The sequence below is a fragment of the Orbicella franksi genome, chromosome 1, assembly GCF_964199315.1.
Source record: "Orbicella franksi chromosome 1, jaOrbFran1.1, whole genome shotgun sequence".
In the NCBI taxonomy this organism is placed as follows: domain Eukaryota; kingdom Metazoa; phylum Cnidaria; class Anthozoa; order Scleractinia; family Merulinidae; genus Orbicella; species Orbicella franksi.
Genome location: NC_138145.1, coordinates 36,123,711 through 36,149,478, shown reverse-complemented (window position 1 = coordinate 36,149,478; position 25,768 = coordinate 36,123,711). Strand labels below are relative to the sequence as shown.

The 25,768-nt window shown below is 39.2% G+C and overlaps 3 protein-coding genes across 3 annotated transcripts in view; 2 read left to right on the top strand and 1 right to left on the bottom strand.

Moving 5' to 3' along the window:
* LOC145479914 (MAM and LDL-receptor class A domain-containing protein 1-like) overlaps positions 1 to 2,475 on the top strand; it is a 266,467-nt gene extending 263,992 nt beyond the window's left edge. Inside the window, exon 52 of the transcript XR_014048479.1 lies at positions 2,460 to 2,475. The gene's annotated coding sequence lies outside the window, so the exon portion shown is untranslated. The remainder of the gene's footprint in view (positions 1 to 2,459) is intronic.
* LOC145495531 (cubilin-like) overlaps positions 1 to 25,768 on the bottom strand; it is a gene marked incomplete at its 3' end in the record, with an annotated part of 52,034 nt that overhangs the window by 7,112 nt on the left and 19,154 nt on the right. The window contains exons 3-7 of the mRNA XM_081475203.1: positions 21,713 to 21,869; positions 19,257 to 19,432; positions 17,669 to 18,292; positions 16,886 to 17,116; positions 15,160 to 15,313 (exon numbers count right to left, since the gene is read on the bottom strand). Coding sequence (XP_081331329.1) covers positions 15,160 to 15,313; positions 16,886 to 17,116; positions 17,669 to 18,292; positions 19,257 to 19,432; positions 21,713 to 21,869 — 1,342 coding nt within the window. The remainder of the gene's footprint in view (positions 1 to 15,159; positions 15,314 to 16,885; positions 17,117 to 17,668; positions 18,293 to 19,256; positions 19,433 to 21,712; positions 21,870 to 25,768) is intronic.
* LOC145479996 (uncharacterized) overlaps positions 1,953 to 25,768 on the top strand; it is a 239,927-nt gene continuing 216,111 nt past the window's right edge. Inside the window, exon 1 of the mRNA XM_081458526.1 lies at positions 1,953 to 1,963. The gene's annotated coding sequence lies outside the window, so the exon portion shown is untranslated. The remainder of the gene's footprint in view (positions 1,964 to 25,768) is intronic.

Sequence of the window (25,768 nt, the reverse complement as noted above, 5' to 3'; positions counted from 1 at the left end):
ACAGTAGTAATCAGGTTACGTAACAGTCCAAATTTAAGGATTTGATTCGGAAAAATGGTTATATTCTTAAAACTAAAAAAATACGTAGGAGTATGAATAAAGATAACCTCACCTTGCTTCAGGTGTGTGTTTTCTTAGTTCCCGTGCATGAGGTTTCCAGGCCGAATTATGTGATATTTAGGATATATAGACGACAAAACAGTGAAGCTAAAAACCTCTTAAATTGGAATAAAAAAGCTTAGAAACCTCACGGGAACCAAGTCGAGAACAAATCTTTAAATTTGGACCGCTGCATAACCTAAGTACTATTGTATGTACAAGGCCGCACATTTGCAAGCTTCGGCACCTGTGATTATACCATAATTTAGCAGGAGTAAAATTTCATATGCCCAACCCCCTGCAGCAAACGTCCCCCTATTGTCCGGGGGTAAGGGTACTGCAAATTAATGAAATTAGTGTTTATATATTAGATCAAGAGAAAAATTTCCGGTCCCCCATTCAAGTATACTTCTAAAATCTTATTACTAACAAACGTAATTTGGACCATCGTAAAGGAAGTAAGATTCACTAAAAACAGAGTATTAAGTGGCAGTCCCGCTAAAAGCGGTCCACTCAACCTCGAGACCAAAAATAATTTTCCCTCATTTTTTGTCCGTGAAAAGGGTTTGGCACATATATATATAAAAGCAATTTATTCTTTTTTAATTTCTCATTTTTGCTTTGCTACGAGCCAAAATTGAATTTTGGCCGAGTGGAGGTTGCCGACCGTGATCATAAAGGTACAATTCAACGATTTTGTGAAGCGTGCTACGTCCCCTAAAATGCAGCTCACAGAATTTCGTTTTCATACAAATTCTAAGGTACATTCATTTCTTTGACTGACGAAATATGGAAATTTTTCGGAAAATTCTAAGCTTACCAGCGAGGCTGGAAGACACCCTACTCTGAGGCCTTTGTTCAACTACTAAAATTTAGTGAAATTTGAGGGAGAAAATCTCAAAAGTTGGGCCTAAATGAGGGCTAAAAAACACATCCCAGCAAATTTCTTACCTTAATAAACCGTTCTATAAGTTCAAACCACTGCGTATCTTCTTGGATTGCACGCGACAGCAGATTAAAATCTGCCACAGTCAGTATATTTACATAACTATCGCTGGTGTTAAAGCTCATTTGCATAACCATTGCACTCGGTGAAAATACTTCTTCTGCCGTTCAGGTTCGTTTGTTGACCTTCTGAGAAGTGGCAAATAGCTTCCTTTAATACTTGGATACACTGTAGATCCAGTTTTGAGGTGAAAGTTGCGTTTAAGTTAATCAATTCTCAAGACTTGCGAGATATTCCAAAAAAGAAATAATGGCGGTCTGCAAAAATTAACCGTAGCCGTCGTCCCGATAAGTTCCTTCCGTAAATTCTGCCGCAGATCGAAGTAACACTAGGAGAAGACGAAAGTCGTAAGTTTTTATTTCTCATTTAATGGCAACTGAATCCTGTACTACTACTAGCCTTGGCTATTGGGAACTTGAGGGCTGTGTGCCCGAATTTAAAAAAACATCAACAACAAACACTTGCCAGTTGATGACTGAGAAGTGCTTTCGTCAAATGGACTCCAATAAACACGACACGCTTGAATGGAACTATGTTTTGCGATGAATGGGCTTTAATTCTGTTTGATGCTTAATGCTTGTATTTTAGTATCAGCGCTTATGCAGCGCATTTAATGAACATCGGGATCCGTTTCTGCAACGAAATCTGCAGTAGCCTTTGTCACAATGTCACACAAGTTGTAACGTGACCAATTACCAGCTAAGGAGGGCGCGTGCCGATCAATAGATTTGGCAAGAAAAATTGAAAAAGTCACCCATTGATTTAATTTTTGGGCTAGTGTAATCTTATCAGTATGACTGAACGACGACAATCGTTGCACCTTTTCAATTTTTACCTACTTTTCCTCAGAAAATATAAGTAGTTGCCGATACAGCAGAGGAAGCGCATATGTAACTGAAATTCACTTTTTTCTTTCGCGTTATCAGCCGTTAATGGTCGACCCATGAATAAAATGAAGAAAATCAAAAGATAGGGCCAAGAAACCTTCCAAAAAAACGACCAAATCAAAGCGCGCACAGATGCTGAGAGGACGATTTCTCACTCAGTTCCTTATAGGACTAGCACCCTTCCCTTTATTTCTGAAGGTACCAGAATTATTGGCCATGGAACTAGTTTGTCTTTTATTTCTCCGGCTCGCCAAACATACAGTTAAGTGATGGGACATGTACTCCTACTGGTATGGGACTCAAGGGAGGGTGCCCGGGGGTACTCCCTTATATGGGCTATACAGGTATGTGCGGCCCCACAGAGTAGGGTTTTTAGCCGTTTTGGTAATAAATAAGGTCAAGAGATTATCAAGGTAAGAGAGTAAATCCCCCATACAGGCCTTCCACCCAAGGTAATCCCTCCTAAGTTATTTTCAGACGTGGTATCCAGTTCTTCCGAGAATGTTAATCGCGCGATGCGTGGACAGCCGAAGCCACCACCTGAGACGAAGCGGAGGGAACGTCATTTTATATGTTTTGATTTTGTTTCATAGCAGAGATGTTTCCAGCACCCTCAGCCGCCTTTTTGTTCGGCCGGGCTTTCGTTTGTTTTGTGCTCGTTTGGCTGTTCATTATTTACCCGTTCATTCGGTTTTAGGGAGTTTAATTAAGCAAACTTTAACGGAAACGGCAACGGCAACGAACACAATGGCTGTGTAAGCTTGCGTTATAATTCTTTGTTCATTTCTTTGCCGTTGTTTACAAAAGGTCGCAAACCAACAACGTGAAATAGCCACATTCCGCACATTCGAGAGAGCGTGAACTATACGAAGGCCAATTTTTAAAATTTATTTTTCGAATTTTGACGATGTCTTACATATTCTGTTTGAGATATTTCTGACAGTAAAGACAAATTGAATGAATCTAAACTCTTGCGAGATTCGTAGGTTGAATATTAAGTCCTTTTTTTTTAATCATCATTACCTTTGGCGTTGTTGCCATTGCTGCTTAAACTGCTTTTTTGCTGCTTAGGCAGCGAGCGTCTGCCTGCACTTTCGACCATCTGTTTGTTCAGTTGCCTAGCTTGTGTTTCGGCGTTTGTTTCCTTTGCACTCGTCTGTCTAAACATTTCTCTGCCGTTCATTCATTTGTTATTGTTTGCGCAGGGGACATCCGTCTCTTATTTAAACTCCTATTAACGTTTCGAAATGTATTAAAACAAACCGAGAGCCGAAGCTCCCTTGCTTGTAATCAAAATATCAAAGAAGACATCCCCACGGCGTTGGAGGTTTCCCTTTGCTTTGAAACGAAACGAAACGACATAAACAGATCCTCCACGAAAACATCCACGCAACGCGCGAGTAATATCCGCGGAAGAACTGAGTACAATGTCTACAAATAACTTGAGGGATGACCTCAGGTAGGAGGAGGCCTTGATGGATTGTGCTCCTAAAAGTGGCATATTATAATTAATGTACCAAACCAGCTGTATTTTTAAACTGATTTTAAACTGTTTTGAAAGTATTTTGACGATTTAAACAGTATTTTGAAGTCACCATAGGGTATTTTTTGTGCTATTTTGTAAGAAATTCAAAATTTTGCTTCTTGTTTGTGATGTATTTCAATTATAGTTAAACGTATTTCATGACATTGGAATGATTTTCCCTCTGTTTTTAATGTAGTTTGAGTTGAAAACAGGGTTGAAATAGGGGATTTACAACCTATTTTAAGACTATGGCAACACAGATTTCGTTCAAACAGTTTAAAAATTGTTAAACACTGTATTGAATCTTATGTTTGCAATGGTCGTAAATTTAAAAAAGTATTTTGCAAATTATCAGTGCAAAAAATAGTCTTTAAATAGGATATTTAAAATGTATTTGACAACGTAACTTCATAAAACAGGTTTTAAACAGCACATTTAGAATGTAGCTGAGATGTGAAGAGGGGAAAATATGTTTTGAATAGGATGCTTGAAACCTATTTGAAATAGCAATTAATGTTATAAAGTTTTAGAATACAACCAAAACAGTCTGTTTTAAACAAAGTTTTACATTTCAATCAGGTGAGTATACTATTTAAAGAGTAGTTTTAAATAATGACAGCAGTGCCTGCTTTAAAAACAGATTTAAAATATTGCACTATTTTTACACTATTATTTTATAAATCTAGCCTAATGGAAATTGAATGCAATCAACATAATTTGCATCCCCCTTTTGAAAACGTCTTACAATTTCTTTTCACTCGAGCTTTGCACGTACATACAAAACACAATGGATCTCAACTGTGGTAGATTTAGTTAACATTGTATCTAGATAACAGCAGGTGAGTTCTATATTACATGTACCTATGTACAATGTAAGTTCTGGCAAAAGTGTCATCACTTAAAAATTTGCCAGAAGTAATCAAATCACTGAAAGCAACAACTACATGTAATAAATCAATTGGTTAACATTACATGTAATTATTATTGATTGGGATCACTCCTTATGGCAAAACATGCCATCACTCACAAAGTAGCCAAGAATGAAGGTCTGACAATCAAATCCCCAAACATTACACCTACTGAATATTAAAATGAAAATTTCAAGGCACATGTAACTTGCTTCTAGTAACTGGCTCCACTGACAAAGTGCACCAAAAGATCTCAAAACAAATTGTAACAAGAAATGACAACCACTGAATAGGAAAAATAACATTTGAAGGAAAAATGGGCCCATTATTGAATGTGGCCACTCATCATGGTATACTGTGCATGTTTTAGGATCTTGCAAAAGTGCCGTCACACACTAAGTGCACCAAAATCAATCAAGATCTCACAACCAAATTCCTAGAAATGACAACTACTGAATATGGAATTGAAAATATCAAGGAACATTTCTGGTGGAAATGCATGCTCACCATCGGCGCATGCCTGGTGCGCTATCAAATGACTACCAGGAACGCTGTGTTACATGACATTTCAGGTGTGTCACCCACCAGTTCTGATAAACACAACACTATAATCTGCGTGATTATTTCTTTCATGTTACATCAAACTGTATGAGGCGTGTCACCCGCCAGTTCTGATGAACAAAACATTAATCTGCGTGATTATTTCTTTCATGTAACAGTTACATCAAACCGTAGCAGGCGTGTCACTAAACAGTTCTGACGGACAAAACATTAATCTGCGTGATTATTTCTTTCATGTAACTGTTACATCAAACTGTATGAGGCGTGTCACCCACCAGTTCTGATGAACAAAACATTAATCTGCGTGATTATTTCTTTCAACTAACTGTTACATCAAACTGTATGAGGCGTGTCACCCGCCAGTTCTGATGGACAAAACATTGTTCTGGGTGATTATTTCTTTCATGTAACTGTTACATCAAACTGTATGAGGCGTGTCACCCACCAGTTCTGATGAACAAAACATTAATCTGCGTGATTATTTCTTTCGTGTTACATCGAACCGTATGAGGTGGTTCACCCACCCGTCAGATCTCAAAACCACAAGAAATGAAGGAAATTACGAGAAATGAAGGAAAATTGCTTTTAGTAATCAGTCAATTATTGATTGTGGTCACTCATCATAGTGCATGTATGTGCATGTTTCAAGATCCTGCAAAACTACTGTCACTCACAAAGCAAACCAATATTAAGATCTTACAACAATTTTTTTAGAAATGAAAATCTTAAGGAATATCACTGTAGAAATTTGCCAATTATTTATTGTAGTAACTTGTCATGGTATGCATGCTTCAATATCTGACAAACGACAACTACCGAACCAGGACTGGGAATGTTACATTATTAATTACCGTACACGTATAACTTGCATTATCAAAGTTTTCTTTTGCTCTTGAAAATGTTACAAGTAAAAAGAATCCCTCAGAAGGATCCCTCATCGGACTAAATAAAAAAAAGCCTTCGTGGTAAATCACCAAGAGGGATAATCATAGCCAAGCTCTGATTCGCTCTTCAGAGAAAGGCACGGTTTTGGTGCAACAGCACAGGGTAAAATCGAAGAAGGCACAAATAGGGCACGGTTTAGGCACAGGCAAGACACATTTCAAGGCCTGTTTAGCACAGCTTAGGCACAGCCCACGCACAGTTTAGGCACACTTAAAACAGATGCAATGTAACACTTATACTGCCTCTCGTGAGTAGTTCAATGACCATTGAATCTCAGTTGTAAATAAGAATTATAACACATCGGGAAATGGTTAGAGATTGAATAGAATGCTGTTTAAAATTCATTATATCAAATAATGGATATTGTATTATAGGTCTCACACAGGTTAGTTTGAAGAATACTTTTAGAGCTCTTTATCACTCAACTTTGCCACGATTACCCACGATTTGGCACAACTTAGGCACAGTCTTTGGACCCACAACTCTAGGCACAACTTGGGCACAGCTTAGGCAAGACTTAAGCACAATTTACGAACAACTTAGGCACAGCTCAGGTGTAATATATTCGTAACCGGAAGTTGTGTTAAGCTGTTGTATTACCCAAGATGCTTAGAGAATAAAGTTGTCGTGTTAAACAAGCCTCGTGAACTTGTGTTGTTATGCTACCAAGCCATACGTTTGCAAGTATATATGTTTCATTTTGGCGACGAGGATGGGATACTCTACATGCACGAATACGCATGAGCAATCCAGTGAAGTTTTGATTTTTTCTGTGTCAGGAAAAAGGTTTGTTTTCGACCGAGGCAACTTAATCAAAGTTTGAACACGTGCTATCAAAATTGCGGGAATTGGGCTGTTTGCTCGTGTCGGCGAGTTCAGCCCTGAGCGAGAGACTTTTCGTTCCTATGTGGAAAGAATGGAAATGTTCTTCATGGCAAATAATATAATGGAAGAAACAGGCGAGGGTAACGAGGAAGCCAATCTCGCAGTTGCAAATAGAAAACGTGCTATCTTCCTGACCGAGATTGGACCCGAAGCATATTCTACCCTGAGCAATCTGCTGGCACTAGTGAAACCAAAAGACACTCCTTTTTGCCGACATTGTCAAAGCATTAGAGAAACATTACAATCCAGCGGCATTGGAGATAGCAGAGAGTTTTCATTTTGGAACTTGCTATCAAAAACAAGACGAATCCATCAGTGACTTTATTGTGGCCTTGAAGAAGTTATCGATTCATTGTAGCTATGGGGAGCTTCTCAACCGAGCTCTGAGAGACCGTTTTGTGTGCGGATTGAACAATCCCAAAATACAGAATAAACTTCTGAACACCGAGGATCTTTCTTTTGAGAAAGCGTGCCAGATTGCAAAGTCAATGGAGATGGGAGAGAAGAACACCCAAGAATTCCGTCCTGTCAGTGCAAGTGAGACAGCCAAGGCATAGTAAATAAACTGGAAACTGTAAACACCAAGGAACCCTCATGGGGCCATATTGTAAACTACTGGGCAACCAGTAAATCATGTTACCCTCGTGTAAATTTAAGTCAGCAAAATGCTACAAATGTAGCAAAGTAGGTCACCTTGCATCAGTTTGTCGGAATAAAGACGTTGAGTCTAGCATGAAAACCAAACAACCAGGAGCTAAAGATAATGTTCATAGTGTGTTGGAATCAAACACAGAAGGTTGTGATGATAATGATGAGTTATTTATTCCGTGTATGCAGTTGGTACAGATAACCCTACCAACAAAAGTTATACTGTAGAAATGACCATAAATGGTTCACCATGTGCAATGGAAGTAGACACTGCAGCTGATTACTCAATGATGAGTAAGAGCATACATTCTCAGAAATTCAGTAATTTTCCACTTCGTCCGTCAAAGGTTGAATTGAAAATCGACGCGGGTGAAACCCTTACAGTATGTGGTGAAATGCTGTGTGATATAGTGTACAAGGGCCATGAATATACATTGCCAATTATTGTAGCTGATTATGAGAAGAAGCCTACTTTGCTGGGAAGAAATTGGTTAAACCATATAAGGCTTGAGTAGGGTGAAATATTTAGTTTAACAAGATCCGAGTCGGAAAGTGCCAAAAGTCAACTTGATGGTTTACTAGTTAAACACAGTGAGTTGTTCAAAGATAGCTATGAGGGCATGAAAGGGTTGGAAGCACACATCACCATGAAAGATGGTGCAAAGCCCATATTTATTAAGCCACGTAGGGATCCATATGCACTAAAAGATGAAGTTGAAAAGGAGTTGGATAAATTAGAGAAAAATGGGGTAATCGTTAAAACTGACAGATCAGGCCGGGTAAGCCCAATAGTAGTTGTGCCAAAAGCTGACAAATCGGTTAGAATTTGTGGGGACTACAAAGTAACCATCAACTCAGCTGTTGAAGATGAGCAGTATCCCCTTCCCACCCAACAGGACTTGTATGCTGCCTTCTTGGGATCAAAATTTTTCAGCAAACTTGATTTGTCGCATGCATATGCTCAGCTAAATGTTGACAAGGCAAGTCGTGAGTACCTGACAATTAGCACACACAAGGTAAGGTAAGGTAAGGTAAGGTAATTTATTTTAGGGACTCTATTCGTACACCAAATTACCACTAAATAGAAAACAGAAAATATTCCAAGCTAAAATGGATATGATTTTGCAAGGAGTAGAAAAATGTGTGTGTAAGCAGGTGTCAGTTGGCAGGATAATATCAAAATCCTGCCTGAGGTATTGGAGAGGTTGCTTAAATATAACCTGCATTTGAAGATGGCAAAAGTGTGAATTTCTGAAGAGGGAAGTTGTCTATTTGGGTTTGAAGATAGATGCCGAAGGTTTGCATCCAGTTGAGGGGAAAGTGGATGCTGTAAAAAGGGCACCAGTACCACAAAATGTCAGTGAGTTGAGATCGTTTTTGGACATGGTCCAGTACTATCACTCATTTCTACCAGATTTAGCAACCACACTAGCACCATTACATGAGCTCCTCAAAAAGGGTGTCCAGTGGACATGGACAAAAGAGTGTCAGCAAGCATACGAAGCTTGTAAACAAGGTCTCGGCCAATCGATGACCAATTTATTGATAATCACAAGCTTGAGTCCTCGGTTGCCATCGATTATTATTGACTATCGTTTGCTGTCAAGCAGATTATTTTTCATCATATCTCGGTCAATAATCTACCCACTGGAGTAATTCAGTTCCAGTTGTGGTCTGGTACTTACCTCGTGACGTTTGCTCTGGTTTGAAGAAACAACCTAGGAAAATATATGTCAGGTTATTTACTAAGCTATCAACCAGGTGGTCGTTAAGGTGTACCATGAATGTCCATTTCCTGTCCATGTTGGAGAGCGATTCGTTACTCAGAAGAAGAAAGGAGATCACGGGAATGTGCTGAAAGTGATCAATGCGATACATGATCGTGGTAGAGGGGAATCGATAACAATCGATGATAACCGATGACAATCAATGGCAATTAAAAAACACAATTTTTTGGACCATACATTGGTCATCAATTTCTGATATCAACATAATAATTTTTATCGATTGTCATCGATTGCCATCGATTGTTAACGATTATCGATTTCTTCGATTGATCTCGCCAGGATACGTGCAAAGAAAATGGATAGAATATTAAGCAGAGTACACCTAAACTACATGTTACTAATCAACATGTTCAGTAATTGAATAGAATCAAACAACTGGGGTTGATTGAGTTTGGCAATCAAACAGAATGAGCCAAAGAAAATTTTGGCTCTTCATCCATGATGTTCTACACAACCACACAAAATAGACAAGATTTTTGACAAATGTCTCTTAGCACACTGGAATAATGAAGAATGAATTAAAATTATCAAGACATTGAATAGAAACAACAATAGAACAAATACAGGTTTAGTGACACCTAAATGTAATTTTGCGGCCAAAATGTAAGGATTCTGTTCATGGCTTGATTGAAGCCTGGATTTTAGGTGTGATAACAGAGTCACATAATATACCACGTATACAAACAAAGTTCGATTCCGTTCGATTGTCCCAATTTTGTTCTGCGAAAGTTCGAACCCAATCGCTCGATTAAATTCGATTGATTTCGATGAAGTTTGATTAATGGAGCGTTCGATTTGGTGCGAGTAGTTACGGCTGGAGCAAAGCCACACATTCCCAAGTGAAATCGATTTACCTTCTTAGTTTTTTCAAACAGGAAATCGCCATGCTTACTCGCGAAACATGCTCACGTAGGTCTCGATGTAAAATACACTTGAAAAAGTTACGAGAATTGTAAACAACAAAATGGAGTGAGAGGAAGGTAAATTAAACATATACCGTACCGTTAGAAATCCTGGACTGGTAACTGGAAGTTAAGAACTACCACATCTATGTGAAGTTTGGCGGAGAGGTTTTGGCGGAAAACACGGATTCTCCAATGACATCTGTCTCCGCTGACCCGTTACTGACCCGTGCGATGCAGGCATTTTGGTCAGCTGTCATTGAGTGACCACGTGACCTTTTTACCATTTCAAATTGCTGCCTGGCGATGCCAAACGACTAGAACTGGTGTGTTTCTGTAAACGGTTAGTCATCATTATTGGTTATTTTCTTTAACTGGAAGGAGAGTTAAGCGACCGAACCAAATCATATGACTCGTAGACGCAGCGTCCATGATTTGTCTATCTGGTAAACAGATGCTTCAACGAAATAGAGGTAGGCTTGAGCTTCTGTCTTGGTCGAGTGTCTTTCATTCGAAAAGCTGGATATACACGTAAGTTGGACCTAATAAAGCATGGGTTTAACATAACTGTCTCCACTTCAGCTGTTTTATCGAATTAGATGATTGCCTATGAAACATAGATCTGAGTTTGAAAAAATGGTTCTTCGTCCAGTCTCATTAGGCACTGTTTAATGTGAGATCACATTGATCAGTTATGGCAGTTATACATGTGAGCTTAAATGCACATGGATGCACAGTATTTGTAACTATGTATGTCGCTTTTGTGCAGCCGTAAATAACTCATCCACTGTGATAATTTTACCTTCTTGAGATGACATAGACTGATTCGATCTATCTGTAGGAAAATTGAAGTGCGAGCTAGAGGAAGCTAAATCAAACAGTTCGTTTTTCTGAAAGCGGAAAGGCAACTTTATGGTCTCAGCATGATAACAACATTGAGACAAAAATATTAAGCACTGCCATTATTAAACAATGCAATATGTATTTCTTTTTTATTTTTAACTTTGCGAAACTGAATGTTGTTACAAAGTTGCTGCAATATTTTCTGCAATTGAAGGTAAATTTTGAAAGGGAGAAGTAATTAAAATTTAGGATTAAGGAGGAAGTTATATGTATACCTGTAGCTTCTACAGTCATGCAACATCAGTAAATTAAAGTAGTTTCCTGTTAGAAATGAATGGACCTTACAACTTGATGGGGTAATCTTTGTCAACTTTTACATAATTACTGTATATTATCATATAAATACACTGTAACAACAACTTATATTTCAAGGGGAATGTTAGCCTGTGAAAATAGCCGTCCTTCTTCGCTCCCCCCCCTCCCCCCCCCCCCCCCACCCCTAAGTGGCATCAGCTGTTTTTGCAGGCTAGGGGAACATGGTATGCATTAATTCTTTCATCTTGGGTATTTTTGTAAAACTTTACATCATATTGCACAAGACCTTAACTGGTGACAGCCTGGGTTCTTTATAACTTACCGTTAGTGGTTTTAGTTTCTTAAGCTTCATCTTGCCAGGGCAGGAAAACAATTTTGAAATTCAGTAGCCCAGTAGGCCTGTACATTTTAGTTTTCAGTTGAACCCACTAAAATATTACTTGGCTATTACACGTACATTGTTGTAAGTCACGAACATGTAGTGTCCGTGCCTTATCAACTACATCATTTACTAGGTACTGTCTATAATCAGTGATAGACTATAACAAAATGAGCTGACTGGTACTAAATTACGTGAAAGACACTGTTCAGTGACACAAGTGTTGTTTCAGATACAAAGAATGTTTGGATATTAAATTAATCCATGCTTTCAACTCATTGTTTTGCTCATTTTGCAGTCTTAAGTTTTAAAATAGGTTTTGATTGGAAATTATCACTAACAAGACTCCTGAGGCTAATTCCACTTACCCACCGGACCAGACCACCAAATTTCCATTTTCACTTGCCCAAGAGCAAAATTTACTTGCCCAAGCCAGGCAATCGGACCTGGGTTTTTTCCTACTGTGCTTGCTCAGACTACGATCAGTCCCTCTTTCACTTAGTCCGAAATGCTACTAGCAGTGCTCGAAATTTTGTCAAATTATGCCAAAATTTTGCCAGAATTCCCAAATTATGCTCCTGATTTCCGAAATTGTGCTCACAAAATGGCCGTTTTCACACTAGAGACGGAAAATCCGTCTAGACGGGTTATTCGTCTGCTACATTTTCCGTCTTGGTATGGGCTGTTTTCACACTAGGGACGGATAATCCGTCTAAGACGGGTTATCCGTCCATCACGGATAATCCGTCTTAGTGTGAAAACGGAACGGTGTTCATTTTAGACGGATAATCCGTCTATTTTTATCCGTCCGATTATCCGCCTATAAAAGCATAATAACTTCTTTCGGCAGCAGCGCCCCTTGTTTCTGAACGATCAGCTCCAAACCATGGGATTCAATGTCACGATGCTCAAGGCCATGTGCCATCATTTTGAAATTCCCCACAAAGCCATGGAGAGAAAATCTTCTTTAATTAACAAGCTATAGCTAGAGGACATGGTGAAATAATGCTCATGTTATAAATAGATTCAGTGGCTCGTCATTCTCAGTGCAGCTTTGACAAGTCACAGTGCAACTGTCACCAAACCTTTTCTGTTGTAAAAAAGAAATTACAGCCAGTAGTGTGTGCTGAACTACAGGCGAAATGATTCAATTGTAACTTTTGTTTAAGGTGGCTCCCTACAGTTTACGATCGCACGCGCGCTGAGGACGAAAGCTCAAGTAATCTGCGCGCGCTCGGAGGAAAACGTCACCATATTTCGATATTTTATTTCGTCAACAACAAGCAAAACTGGTCGATGAACGCGTTTCCCTTGATGAAATTCCGTAAAACTTGGCAGATTGGTAGTAAATGTTTTACTTTAGTCGGAGCTCGTTTTTCAGGGAAATCTATAAGACTAGTATTCTCACAGCGGTAAAAGACGTAAATTTGAAAAAATCGAAAAACCTGCCTTTACAAACCCGGCCCTACTTTTTTCGTCTTTAAAATTCGTATCCCGCAGGAAGTGATATGCTGTGAAAATTTGGGAAGATTTCACCGAAGGAAGTTCAAGAAAATCGCAAGTTAAGCCAAAAAGATTTTAAGGAAAACGACCACTTTTTTAAGTTTAAAAGACATGTTTCGACAGAACTTCTGTCATCTTCAGTTGAATGAATGATTACAAAGCAAGTTGAATAATAAGTAGGCAAAAATGCTAATTAAGACAAATAGTAACAACAGAACGTGAGAAGGTGTAAACTCAGAAGAAGATTCGACACTTAATCACTTAATCACACTTCGACACTTAATCAAGCGCTATTGTAATGATTTAGACATCAAATTAGTTTTTCCTTCCTTTAAGATAGGTAACCTTTTTGGTGTGAAAGACCCTATCCCCGGCGGGCTTCGTTCACGTGTGGTTTATAAGTTTACATGTGCGGGCTGTAATGCCTGTTATGTCGGCGAAACCTCCCGACATTTTTCTACACGCGTACGTGAGCACTTAGCCGTTGATAGGGCCTCTCACATCTTCGAACATCTTCAGAATTCTGAACGTTGTCGCTCATTGTGTTCAATAGACTGCTTTCATATTTTAGATCACGCCACTACCAGCTTTCAACTCAAGATGAAGGAGGCTATCCATATTCAAAAAGAACTACCTTGCCTCAATCAGCAATTACACCATGTAAATCTAAAATTATCCTTTTAATTTACACCTTCTCACGTTCTGTTGTTACTATTTGTCTTAATAAGCATTTTTGCCTACTTCTTATTCAACTTGCTTTGTGATCATTCATTCAACTGAAGATGACAGAAGTTCTGTCGAAACATGTCTTTTAAACTTAAAAAAGTGGTCGTTTTCCTTAAAATCTTTACATGTCTGCTGCTATCTAGACCTTTTAAAGCCAAAAAAAAAGTAAAAAAATATTTGTTTGGGCATTTATAATTCAAGACTAAAACCAATGATTTTAACAGAGATAATAGTAAAACACTATTTAATCATTGCTTATTAATGTAATTAGTTTGAGAGGACTGGCTGTAAAAACGAATGCAAAAACGGCATTCAAAACATACACTTGCGCGCGCAGCGCCATAAATGATTACCCTATGGAGCCACATTAATTGCTACTAAGGCAAACAGTCCTGTCTGGTGTTTGTTGTGAATATAAGTCTGTATTTTAAGACACCACGTTTAATTCAGCTATGTTAATGCTCAAGATAGATGATATATGTAGAAGTGTTATCAAAAATATTTTTTTCTTTCGGCTATTACGATTTCTACAGACACCGTGAGGATAAGAATGACTGTGAGGTTCTGGAGTGGTTTGAACTTATAGAACGGTTTATTAAGGTAAGAAATTTACTGTGATGTGCTTTTTAGCCTTCATTTACATGTAGACCCAATTAACTTTTGAGATTTTCTCCCTCAAATTTCGCTAAATTTTAGTAGGTGAACAAAGGCCTCAGAGTAGTGTGTCTTCCAGCCTTGCTGGTAAGCCTAGAATTTTTCGAAAAGTTGCCATATTTCGTCAGTCAAAGTAATGAATGTACCTTAGAATTTGTATGAAACTGAAATTCTGAGCTGCATTTTAGGGGACGTAGCACGCTTCACAAAATCGTTGAATTGTACCTTTCTGATCACGGTCGGCAACCTCCGCTCGGCCAAAATTCAATTTTGGCTCGTAGCAAAGCAAAAATAAGAAATTGAAAAATAATAAATTGCTTTTTTATATATATGTGCCAAACGCTTTTCACGGACAAAAAATGAGGGAAAATTATTTTTGGTCCCGAAGTCGAGTGGACCGCTCTTAGCGGGACTCCCACTTAACAAATAAAGCTAAAAAAAATTGATAAGGCTATGTTCGCATTGGACAAATGCATAGATCCAGAATAGATAGGAATTCATCCGAAGAGTGACACCATCACATGGCTCTATTCTACATTAGATAAATGTAGCTGATACACTCGATCAATGCAGCTATATCACTTACAGGCAATGATTGCTTTCTTCCACATCAAAATCCTGAAAGTAAATGTTCATCGACCAGCCTTCTGGAATAGGATATGCGGATATATTGTCCGTATTCCTTGGGTAGCTGTAAGGATATCCTTCACTGGTGAGAAAGCCGATCTCTGGGCCATATTCTGTTAATACAAAGACGATTTTTGTATGATTCTTCAACGTTACAAGGCGCACATTTTTACCGACATTTTAGGGGAATGGACATCCATTAACGAAGGCCTAGCAAAAATCTCTCCTTGCTTAATTTAAACCAAACTTGATATGGCTTGAAGGATGAGAATTCATATTTACTTTATTCGACTGTTATATAATAAAGATGAGTAAAGAATGGGTTAAAACTGTTCTCATGGACGTCTTCAAAGTTTGGACATCGAGCTTTAGATTTAGCAATTGAGTACTTTTTACGTGTTTATGTAGCCTCGTCTAAACACGTGAGGGGCTGGGAGATTCGAGGACTACGTTACATTCCTTACTTTACAGTACTTACACCGCAGTTACAGTACAACATTTATCTACTGCTTATTTGGTTATACTTACGCACTTACATTCTGGTACTTTTTCCCCTCCCTCTATTGTATATATGATATTATTTAGTTTTCCAATAACGTCTTCGATTTCTAGTTTACTTTAAAAAAAAAAAAAACTCTAATAATTTCACATTACATATATTTCTACCAAAAGATAATACTATTTATTACATTTGTTTGTTTTTTTTGTTTCTGTTTGTGTTTTTCTACTAGTTACCACACGATGTTAAAAAATACTGGTGCGCACTTTCCTATGTTTCTTAACTTCTTAATGATTTTGTTTTTAGTTGATTTGAAATATTGTGTCTATTTGGGGAAGCATGCTCATTATTAAAAGCGCGTACAAGATAAGAAACAACAGGGAAAGGGGAAAAGAAAAAAAGGACACAAAAAAGACAAATTACGAAGGAGGCCGCCAGTTCAACTGTAAGGTTTTGGAAAAATAAAGAGTAAAATTAGAAAGAAATTGAATAGCAAAAGGGGAACTGTTAAAAAAAATGGTTGATTGAAGTCACAGTTCATTTGAATAGACTCCATTTCGATTTGTATTTCTTAACAGTGTTTGTCTTATAAGTATAAAATTTTTCGATTTCTTTCACTTGAGGAAAGTTTGTGAAAATACTTGTAAATTCGGGAGAGTTTTCTTTATTTTCGATGAATAAATGTGATATCTGCCAATTACAAGTGCATGGTGTAGAAGTATATCCTCTGTACTCGAGATAGTTAGTCAAACCCGAGACGCTGGTCGAGGAATTGCAAAACTTTTAAGAATTCTTTTAAGAAGTCCCCAAGTGTTTAGATGAAGCTACGTAAACACGAAAAAAGTACCCTATTGCTTTTATAGTGTCTCAAACGTTATGGCCAGGATTGAAGGCATTCAAGATATGCCCTTAAGTGCGATCACTGCATGAGATGTCAGTTAAATCAAGGGATGCTATGGCCAACGAATAGTCAGAAAGAACTTTTTCACAACAATATGGACAGCATGGAACTTCACTTTAAGTTAAAGTTTCCAACCCGTTCATTATTTGCAATACAGGGGCGTAATGCTTTGCACCCAGAGGGCCATTACAGGGCGTTTTCTCGAAGTTTACCTGGGGCTCACTCTCAAGCATTGTACTTTATTTGACAAGAAAAGAGAGATTAGGCCAGAAAAAAAGCTCTTACTTGTAAAATTGACTTCGAGTTCTTTCGCGTCAGTTCCATACTGGTTGATGGCCTGGCAGGTGTAGTTTCCACCCTTGTCCAGACGGATGGTTCCAGTGTTTGTTGCATTCACCAGTACTGTGGAGTTACGTATCAGTGTTGTGTATATGGGAAGAGTTCCTCTGGCTGAACATGACAACATGCCTCCTTGTATTGCTAACAGAGCAACTGGGAATGTTACCGATGGTGGAACTAAAAATAAAAAAGAAACAAAAAATAAATAAAATAAAAACCTAATAAAATAGAAATAAAAACCTTTTAGTCTTAATGTTCATTGACTGACCATACCTGCTTACATTGATTTTAAACAAATCACATCTTGCTGTAATAGAGACGCAGATTACGTCAAAACGTAGAGTAAGGTCAAGGTGCGTGCTCAAAGCAACCCATGAGAGAATTCTAAAAGGTGGCAAAAACATTGCCTTTAATGGCCTTAAAAAGACACTGCATGTCACTTTTAGTGTGCGAACGTCCGTGCAGACTTATTTTCGGACGACGTGAAACAGCGGGAATTAAGAAATCCGTCTACTCTCACATGCTTGTCTGCTCTCGATATTCTCCGATCCTATTCATCATTTCTTTTGTCCTCTGGGAGACACTGCTTTGCGAAGCGGTATCCTGAAACGGGTGTCTGCTACCTCTTGCGAAGTTGTCCAATAACGGGATTTTTATTAATTAAGGGAATCATCGGGAAGGGTAACGAGACAACGATTTCGGGAAAAAGTGCACTTTGTTTTTAGTTACCTTGTCTTATCGATGTTTGTATCTGTGCCTCGTTCAGTGCGACATCATAAACCTTCATTTCCGCGATTTTCCCTTTGAAATATCCAATGTCATCTTTAACCCCCATTCGAACTCTCTGGGAGGCAGTTGCAATCTCATAACCTGTGCCAATGTTTTGTGAGGCTCTCAAATGTCCATTGATATACAGCGAGTTATTTCCGCTGTTGTGATCGTAACTTGCTGCAACATGAACCCACTTTCCTGCTGGAAGAGCCTCAGTTGCTATGGTAGTCAGTGTTTGAAAAGATCTGTGTTTGGTGATTTGATTAAGGAATTTTCCATCGACTGTAATCCAGATACAGACAGTGATACCAGAAACTCCATAGCTGAATAGTGGTCCAGCTTGGCTTAAAGGTTGAACCCAGGACATTAATGTGATTGAGAGCCGAGTGTCCAGGCCCCCTTTATTCGGAAACTCAATGTAGCTGCTTCCAGTCCCATAAAACATGTACGCTCCGCCTGGTTCGTTGTAGGGTCCGTTTGTAATCGCAACATCTCCCCGGACTCCCCTTAGTTGTCTGTTCTTTTTTTCTGTGGCTTTATAGCGAGCATTCAAGGGGTAGAAGGCGATAGGTTCTGGGACAGCTAAGAGTAAAACATAAATATTATTTACATCGCCAGAAATAACATGAAAATAAGACAGCAGTAAAAACATTTTATAGGACAGAAATTTCCGCGATGGTTCTCTATGGTCATTTTAACCCGCTTTTTGTAGTTGACCATTTGGTGTCGAATCTGCTTCTGTACGGGACTCATATGGTCTCAAAGATACCTAACGACTGGCCACAGGAAAAACGTGAGCTTTATTTCTTGGAGACCCTACCACTCGACACAAGGTTTATGGATGTTATATCATGAACACCTTCCTATTATTGGACTAGAACGTATCACGTGACTTGCTCCAAAACTGTTTAGCTCTCGATGGTTAGCCTGCGTAGCTGCGGGATTTTGCGCGCGAGAGCTTTTGTTTTGGCGGCGAAACCGAGAGTGAACGCGAGTGGCGAAGCCACGAGGAAATTTGCGAGGAGTCAAGTTAAATTTAACTCGTTGGCTTAGGATAACTCACGCAAGAATACGACCACCTATGCAGGCTACCTCGTGAAGCTTGAACATGGTACTTTCACTTACCAAGGAATGGAAGACCTTTCGAGTTTGCGGAGGGAGACAAAGTTTTTGGTAATTGTTCCTTACGTGCTCGAGAAAAAAAACCTTTTCCTTTGGGCAATTAAATATTTCACCTGTCTTAAAGGAGGCTATCTCGATGCAAAATTCGAAAATTCAAAGCTTGGTAGAGTGTGTTGCAAAATTTCAAATTTCTGTCTATAGATATCGTGCGATCGTTGTTCATTGTATTGATTGATTCTCGATATCAACGTACTTCTATCGTCCCCAGCAGTCATTCTTACAGATACACGTCTACTCCCTCTTATCAGTTCTGGTTTTACAATTGTTCAATAAATATATCTCGTCTGTTCCTTAATACGTTTTAAAGTTATTATCTCAATCATAAAAGCATCAAACTCCATATCAATTAATTATCATTTCTTACAGGTTGGCACAACAGTTGAGAACTCCATCAAAAATCCTCTGTTTTGAATATTGTTGTCTGAGTGGAATTTTATCAAGACGTATTTTCCAGATACCAGAACTCTCTTTCCAGACATGTGACCACAGTACTTGCCAAAAACCCGATTCTTCTCATTGGTAATCTGTAAATAATCTTGGCTACAAAGAAATGAAAGATAAACAAGTGACGTTCTGTAACAGAGTCATTTCAACCTGGAACACAGATTCTTCGTTCCCCTTAACCAGCACTCGAGAACCGAGTGACCCTGAAAGTACTTATTAGAAAACCGAAAATATCCCGCTTCTAGCTGAATTGCGAATGCCTAGATGAAAATAATGTGCCTCAATCAGGTCCCTGTTGTTTTACTTCTGGTCGCCTTCAAAGGTTTTCTTAAAACCAATCAAAATCGATCCTGCAACAGAACTCTCGAGAGTCAATCGCTTGCACAGAAAGGCGCGAAGACTCGAGATACGAACTTGGAGATCACTCGAAAGTGCATTACGCACACGCATGTCAGTTTTTTAACCATAATTTTGAACTTCGTAATGTTGTGAGAGTGTAGCCACTCATATTAATTCATTCAACCAATTTCCTTATGAGCAGAGTGCGTACTGAAAAGTCACGTAACTCCGTACTTGGCAATGTGTTAAGCTAAGTTAAAGAGTGCGGTAAGTGTAACCGACTGCCATTGAAGTTTCTCACTTTATTCTCATTAAAGTTGGGTCGCACTATCTATACTGAGTAAATTTATACTAGTGTTCTTATGCAAATACTGCAAGTGGTTTGGCTTAGTATTTTGTTATTCATTACGATAAATCTACTAAGTTCAATTCTATTGGCTACCCTCTCACTATCTATTCTGTGATAGATAGTGAGTAGCGTAGCAGTGTGCCCTTGTACACAAAATGACGGCCCCTTCTTGGCGTTTTCGAAGTGCCTCTGAAGAGGATTTAGAAAAAGCTTTGAACGCCTAGTAGATTTTTACTAAAACAATTAGATTTTTCGCTCTCGATTTCTATCGCGCTATAGTTGCTCCCTCGTCAACTATGACACGATGGCCGAATGTCGAGCTCGTGATCTTATTGTTTATTAGAACCTGAGATCGAAGAGCTCGAAAAGCGTAAAGGTCAGCCAGAACACACTAAAGACATGTTGTGGGGTCGTGAAGCGGGGACAAGCCCCTTCGCGTGTACGCATAGAACCCATGTTGCAGGGACAGTAAGCAAGATGGTGCACACCAATAGGATATCGCTTCATTTCTTTGTTATAGCAGGGACAGATTGCAAGAGCAGTGCTCGCGATTCGACAATCAAAACTGGGGTCATTATTTCCCTTCTTCGTGACCGACGAATTCGAACCAGCTGAACTTCATGCAACATTTTGCGTTGTCTCCGCAACATAAATAGATACATAATTTAAAAATAAATTACGATATCAAGAGAGGAAGCCACGTCAGCCTTAGATGGTTTTCATACGGGTCCTCTATTCTGGTCAAATTGGAATTTAGAATGTTGATTTTCGCGGAGAAAGAAAAGCCGGAGAGCCCTAATAAAAATCCTCAGAGCAAGGGGAGGACCAGCAACAAACTCGACCTCCATATGGCACCTGGTCGGAATCGAACGCCAGCCACATTAATGAGAGGCAAGCGCTCTCACCACTGTGCCATTCCCGCTTTCTTTTCCGTGCTAGCAAAGATTTCACACTAGGAAAATGTCGCTGCAATGGGACCAACGCGTCTAACGTGTCCTCTAGTGCGTGCCATTGTTAAGAATCCAGATGACTATCTTTCCGCACGGTTTCTGTCAAGACTTGATCATTGAACAAATAATGATGACGATAAAAGTGAAATATTTATACAAATCAAAGCACCCTAGTCAGCCTTTGCCATTTTCGATGCCATCGAAATTACTGATTTTGCATGGTGATGAAAAATCTTATTGCTTTACTGTAAGTTGTGTTCCTGAAACTATGTTTAATTATCTTCAGTAGTTTCATAGTGATTTCCTTCGTTTCGACATGCTGCGAATAAAATATAATAGCCAAACCCTCGCATGTATACAAAAACAAAGATGTGGTTGATTATTGCCCCTTAACTTGCAGCTATAATTTAGTTTCAGAATTTTTCGTCCTTGTTACTAAAAAGGTACTCAAATCGGAAAGCATTCAATTGTTACTTGGTGATAAAACGAAGGATATTCAGCCTAACGCCACTTTAAGAACTCGAAGTTGTTGAAGGAACTGAGCACATCCTCACAGCTGAAAAGTTTCCTCCTACAACTTGCAATCAAATAATCAGATTAATACAAATATGACTTTCCTTGAAAAAAAGAGGAGACTTTCGCCCATTCAGGCTTTACATTCTGTGGAGAAAGTAATGCAGGTCACTGGACCTCTCCCTACATTCACAACTTGTTTACACACTAAAACTCAGTACTTACTCGCAAGATATACTATCCTCCAGGTAAAGTTCGTTAATAATCACATTAATCACCATGCCTTGTGGAATAGGAACCGAAGAAATACAATCTGTGTTATTTAAGTAATTTCTGGGATATCCGGGACTTCTGAGTGTATTTCCAATCACTGGACCACACCCTGCATGTAGAAATCAAAATAATAAAAAGACAGAGTTGATATCGACTGAACAGTTTTATTCCCTGCAATTGTTTCTTTCCATTGACCCTGAAAAGCCGCATTGGGGAGTGGTTAATTAAGATACTTTACTTTGATACTTATTTGTTAATATTTATTTATTTCTCTAACTTTTTTTGTCAGTCTCAAAAACCTTCAAATGCCTATCAAGCCACTTCAAGGCACCAAACCACAGATTTTTTCACCTCATTTTAACTCGAATAACGAGTTAGTTATTAATCCGGGATATAGGTATGGATGTGAGGTTCACTCGATCATTCGATTCCTGTTGGACTTTTGCCAATCCGCTGACCAGTATGTAAAGGGTTCGCCGTCGAATGCGCCGCGCGATACAATTTATTTATGAAGTGACTTGTTTCAGTGGCAAAGTTTCTCATTCGCAGATCATTTATATGGTCGACAGGGTATGTATTTTTTAAAAATCAATTGTTCTTGTTTTTTTGTTTTTTTGTTTTTTTGTTTTTTTTCCATGACCTGGAAAAAAACATCACTTTTTGATGCCATCACATGCAATGCCATGCCATTAGATGCCATTGCAAGTTGCTTTCAGGGAAACTTCAGATGAATTAACAACATTTGGTATCATTTTCATGAGAACATATCACAAAGATTGTGAACGTGAAACAAATGCATGCTGGACGATTTTCCTCTCCTCGCGGGAAGGGATACGTATCCCCTCCCTTTGTCTATTATTACTTACCATAAGTTTGTGTCAAATACTAGTCACAATTCAGTATGCATGGAGTCTGACAAATGGTTTTTGCGTGACGTTTGATGTCCCAAAAATTAGCGGGGTGACGCATGTTTGAGACGAAATTAGCCGCGTGACGCAGGACAGGACATCATAACCTGATGCGTGATTTGCCATTTTACAAGTACGTGACGCGTGATTTGCCATTTAGATTTCCTTTATAGGTGAATGTTCTTCGACCTAGAAGGATACCGTTCATTTAAGATAAATAGAGTCTTAATAAAGATCGATAAACTGTAGAAGACGTGACACCATTTTATGTTTTCTGAAAGAAAGTCGTCCCAAACGGCTGAAGCGATAAGAGACGTTAGTGTTTGGAGTCATTTTATGCCACCCGAAAAGACGGTTCTGCAAGCAATGAACCACTACACAGGGAAAACATTTGTGTACTACGTGCACTTAATGAAGGTCGTCATAAAGACCTAAATGAATTCAAAAGCCACGTAATGGCATTCACAGACATTCACTGTCTGCTCCTATAGCAGTGTTCTCAAATTTAAGCAATTTAAGCATTTGCGCCAGGTTTTTTTCGTATTCCAAATTTCACCAATCTAATCGCGATCTGATCTTTATGAGGACATAAATAAAGACTAACAGATGAAAAATTAATAAACAAATAAAGAATAAACAGCGCGGCTATTATATGTACCTTTCGAACATTGAAGCAAATGCATTTTTTTGGCAGGAAGTCTACCGTATGCCCGAACTGTCATTTAAACGTGCATGCATCGGCACGGCGGTAGATTTCTCACGTGCACGGTTTCCAAGATGAACCAGAGGTAGCAAACGATGTTGTCTTTTATTTCCACAGCGGAGAAGTCACAAAGACAAACAGGTAACAATAATTTTAGGAATTAGAGTTAACAAATATTACGTGTTGTTCCAGTTCCGAAAGCGGCGATAAAACAAGCTGCATAGGCTGAATTGACCACTGTATCCGTGCCAGTAGCCACGTTTGCGTGGTGAATATGAAAGCAGTCTTCCTCGGGCGTGAAATGTCACTCATTATGGTCTTAACTGCAGCAAATGTATTTTCAACGAAAGCTTGAAAGAAGTCTTAACAATAAAATCCTTCAATAATACGATTGTTCAGAAAATCAGACAAACGAAACTACGAACTGCACCGAATTGATGTAGAAACGAAACGAGATCGCTGACTCTATTTTGATACTTCATGTGTGTAAAAGGAAAGATATCAACGGATGTCGATATCTAACGATATCTTACTAACGTTAATTCCCTTGATTCACTTGCAGTTTTCTTTCATTGCGAAAGCAAAAATGATCTTGTGCCGGAACTGAAGGAAAATGAATTGTGTTTATTGTTTTCTCTAAAAGTGAATTCAAGGAAAATGTATTCATTTTGTAAACTTCGCTGCTATTAGGGTGCAAAGAATAACCAGTAAAATATTGACACATCTACTCATTGCTTTTGTTAGATGTACCAGACGTGGAAGGGTCTCGCATACCCAGTACGTCAGATGCTAAAACTTTGAAAGCAACTACTTTTACAAAGTTTTTTCACACTAACCCTTTTCAATAGGTGTACAGTGACCTTCCACAAAATCAGTTATGGGTTCAAAAAATGCACCGGAATAAACTTCAAAGCAACCTAGTAGTATAGCGGGAGTCAAACAAATACCGTTTCGCAGAGGGAGTTTTATTTCACCTTATCGCAGCCCCCACCGTCAAGTCCGGCCCTCACATGCTCGGACCGGTTGAACCTGGGGGCTGCGAAACGGTGAAATTCAGCTTCCTCTTTGAAACAGTATTTGTTTGACTCCTGCTATACTACTCACAACAAAGGAGAGCCACCGATTAGAAACAAGCGAGCCCGCTGTTATACCACCCGAGCCGCGATGTCTCGAGCGCCAAACAAGTGCGCGTGGCTGATGCGGGGCCGGAAAGAAAGCTGCGGGAAGCGTTGTTACGGGGTGTATTGCGGGCAGCACAACTACCAGCTGAAGGAAGGAATGAAAACGCCAGAGCCGTGTAGAGGTTGCGGAGTCGGCCTTCTGTGCGACTACCGTCTCTGCAGCCCCTGCGGCGGGAACGCGCTTAAACAGCGGCTTATTCGCAAGCGCGTAAAAGCAAAGGGAATTTTTGAACGTGTTCTGCTCGAGCTGAAAGAAACACATCAGTTAGAGAAATGAAACCTTGGGTTATAACACAAGGAACTATGGCTTCCAACAACCGAAGGTACGAAGAAAGCTGCGAAGTTTCCGAGGCCATCCAAAATCTCCCTCCAGAGCTTCGTGAGATGATTCTCAAGGAGTACATTGCGATAAAAATAAAGGAAAAAAAAGGAAATGGGGTGGGACAAGGTACACGAGACTATTTTAAAACTGCCTTTCTGTCAATACAGGGAGCAGATTGTGTCGATGGTTATTTGTTTCGAATATCCGGACTGTTATTTCGAGGAGTGTTGTTTCCCCTGTTTCGAAAAGGAGGGAACTGTTCATAAAGCAACGCTAAGCCCGCCGATAATACCTCTCGTAGAAGCCACCCCTGAGTACAAGAATTTCTTGAAAGTATGCTCCTGGGATGGTTACGACTGGCATGAGTGGTTCCTTCATGGCGCGGAGCGTTAGCGAAAAACTTCAGCATCCGCCTCAAGCATAGCAGCGACGACCTCGTGCATTATATCACGAGCCTCTTTTTACCACTCAGGAGTGAAATACTCGTGGGCGACAAACGCAACCAAGTGGAAGCAGACAATCATGTTCTTATTACATGCAAATGAAACCGTCTGTTTCTAAAACTTAGTTCGAAGCGGGAGGGTTCGTGATTTTTTTTTATCATTTCCGCTTCAACTCTGCCGCGGATGTCTTTCTCCAGTTTCTGAACATCAACATCAGGAAGCTTTCTCGTTGATGGTTTGCGAAGTATCCTTGCTCGGACCTGATCTTTCAGAAAGTCGTACTGCTGAAACTCTGAAAGGATAGTGTCGAACTCGTGGGAAGACACCTCGTTGTTGTTCAAAGCGTTTGAGAGCAGTCTGTTGACGGTATCCCGCTTGGCAATGGCGAACGTGGTAATCTCTTGATGTTTCTTTATTTTCGAATCGAGTTTTTTGCTGGCGATTATCAGCC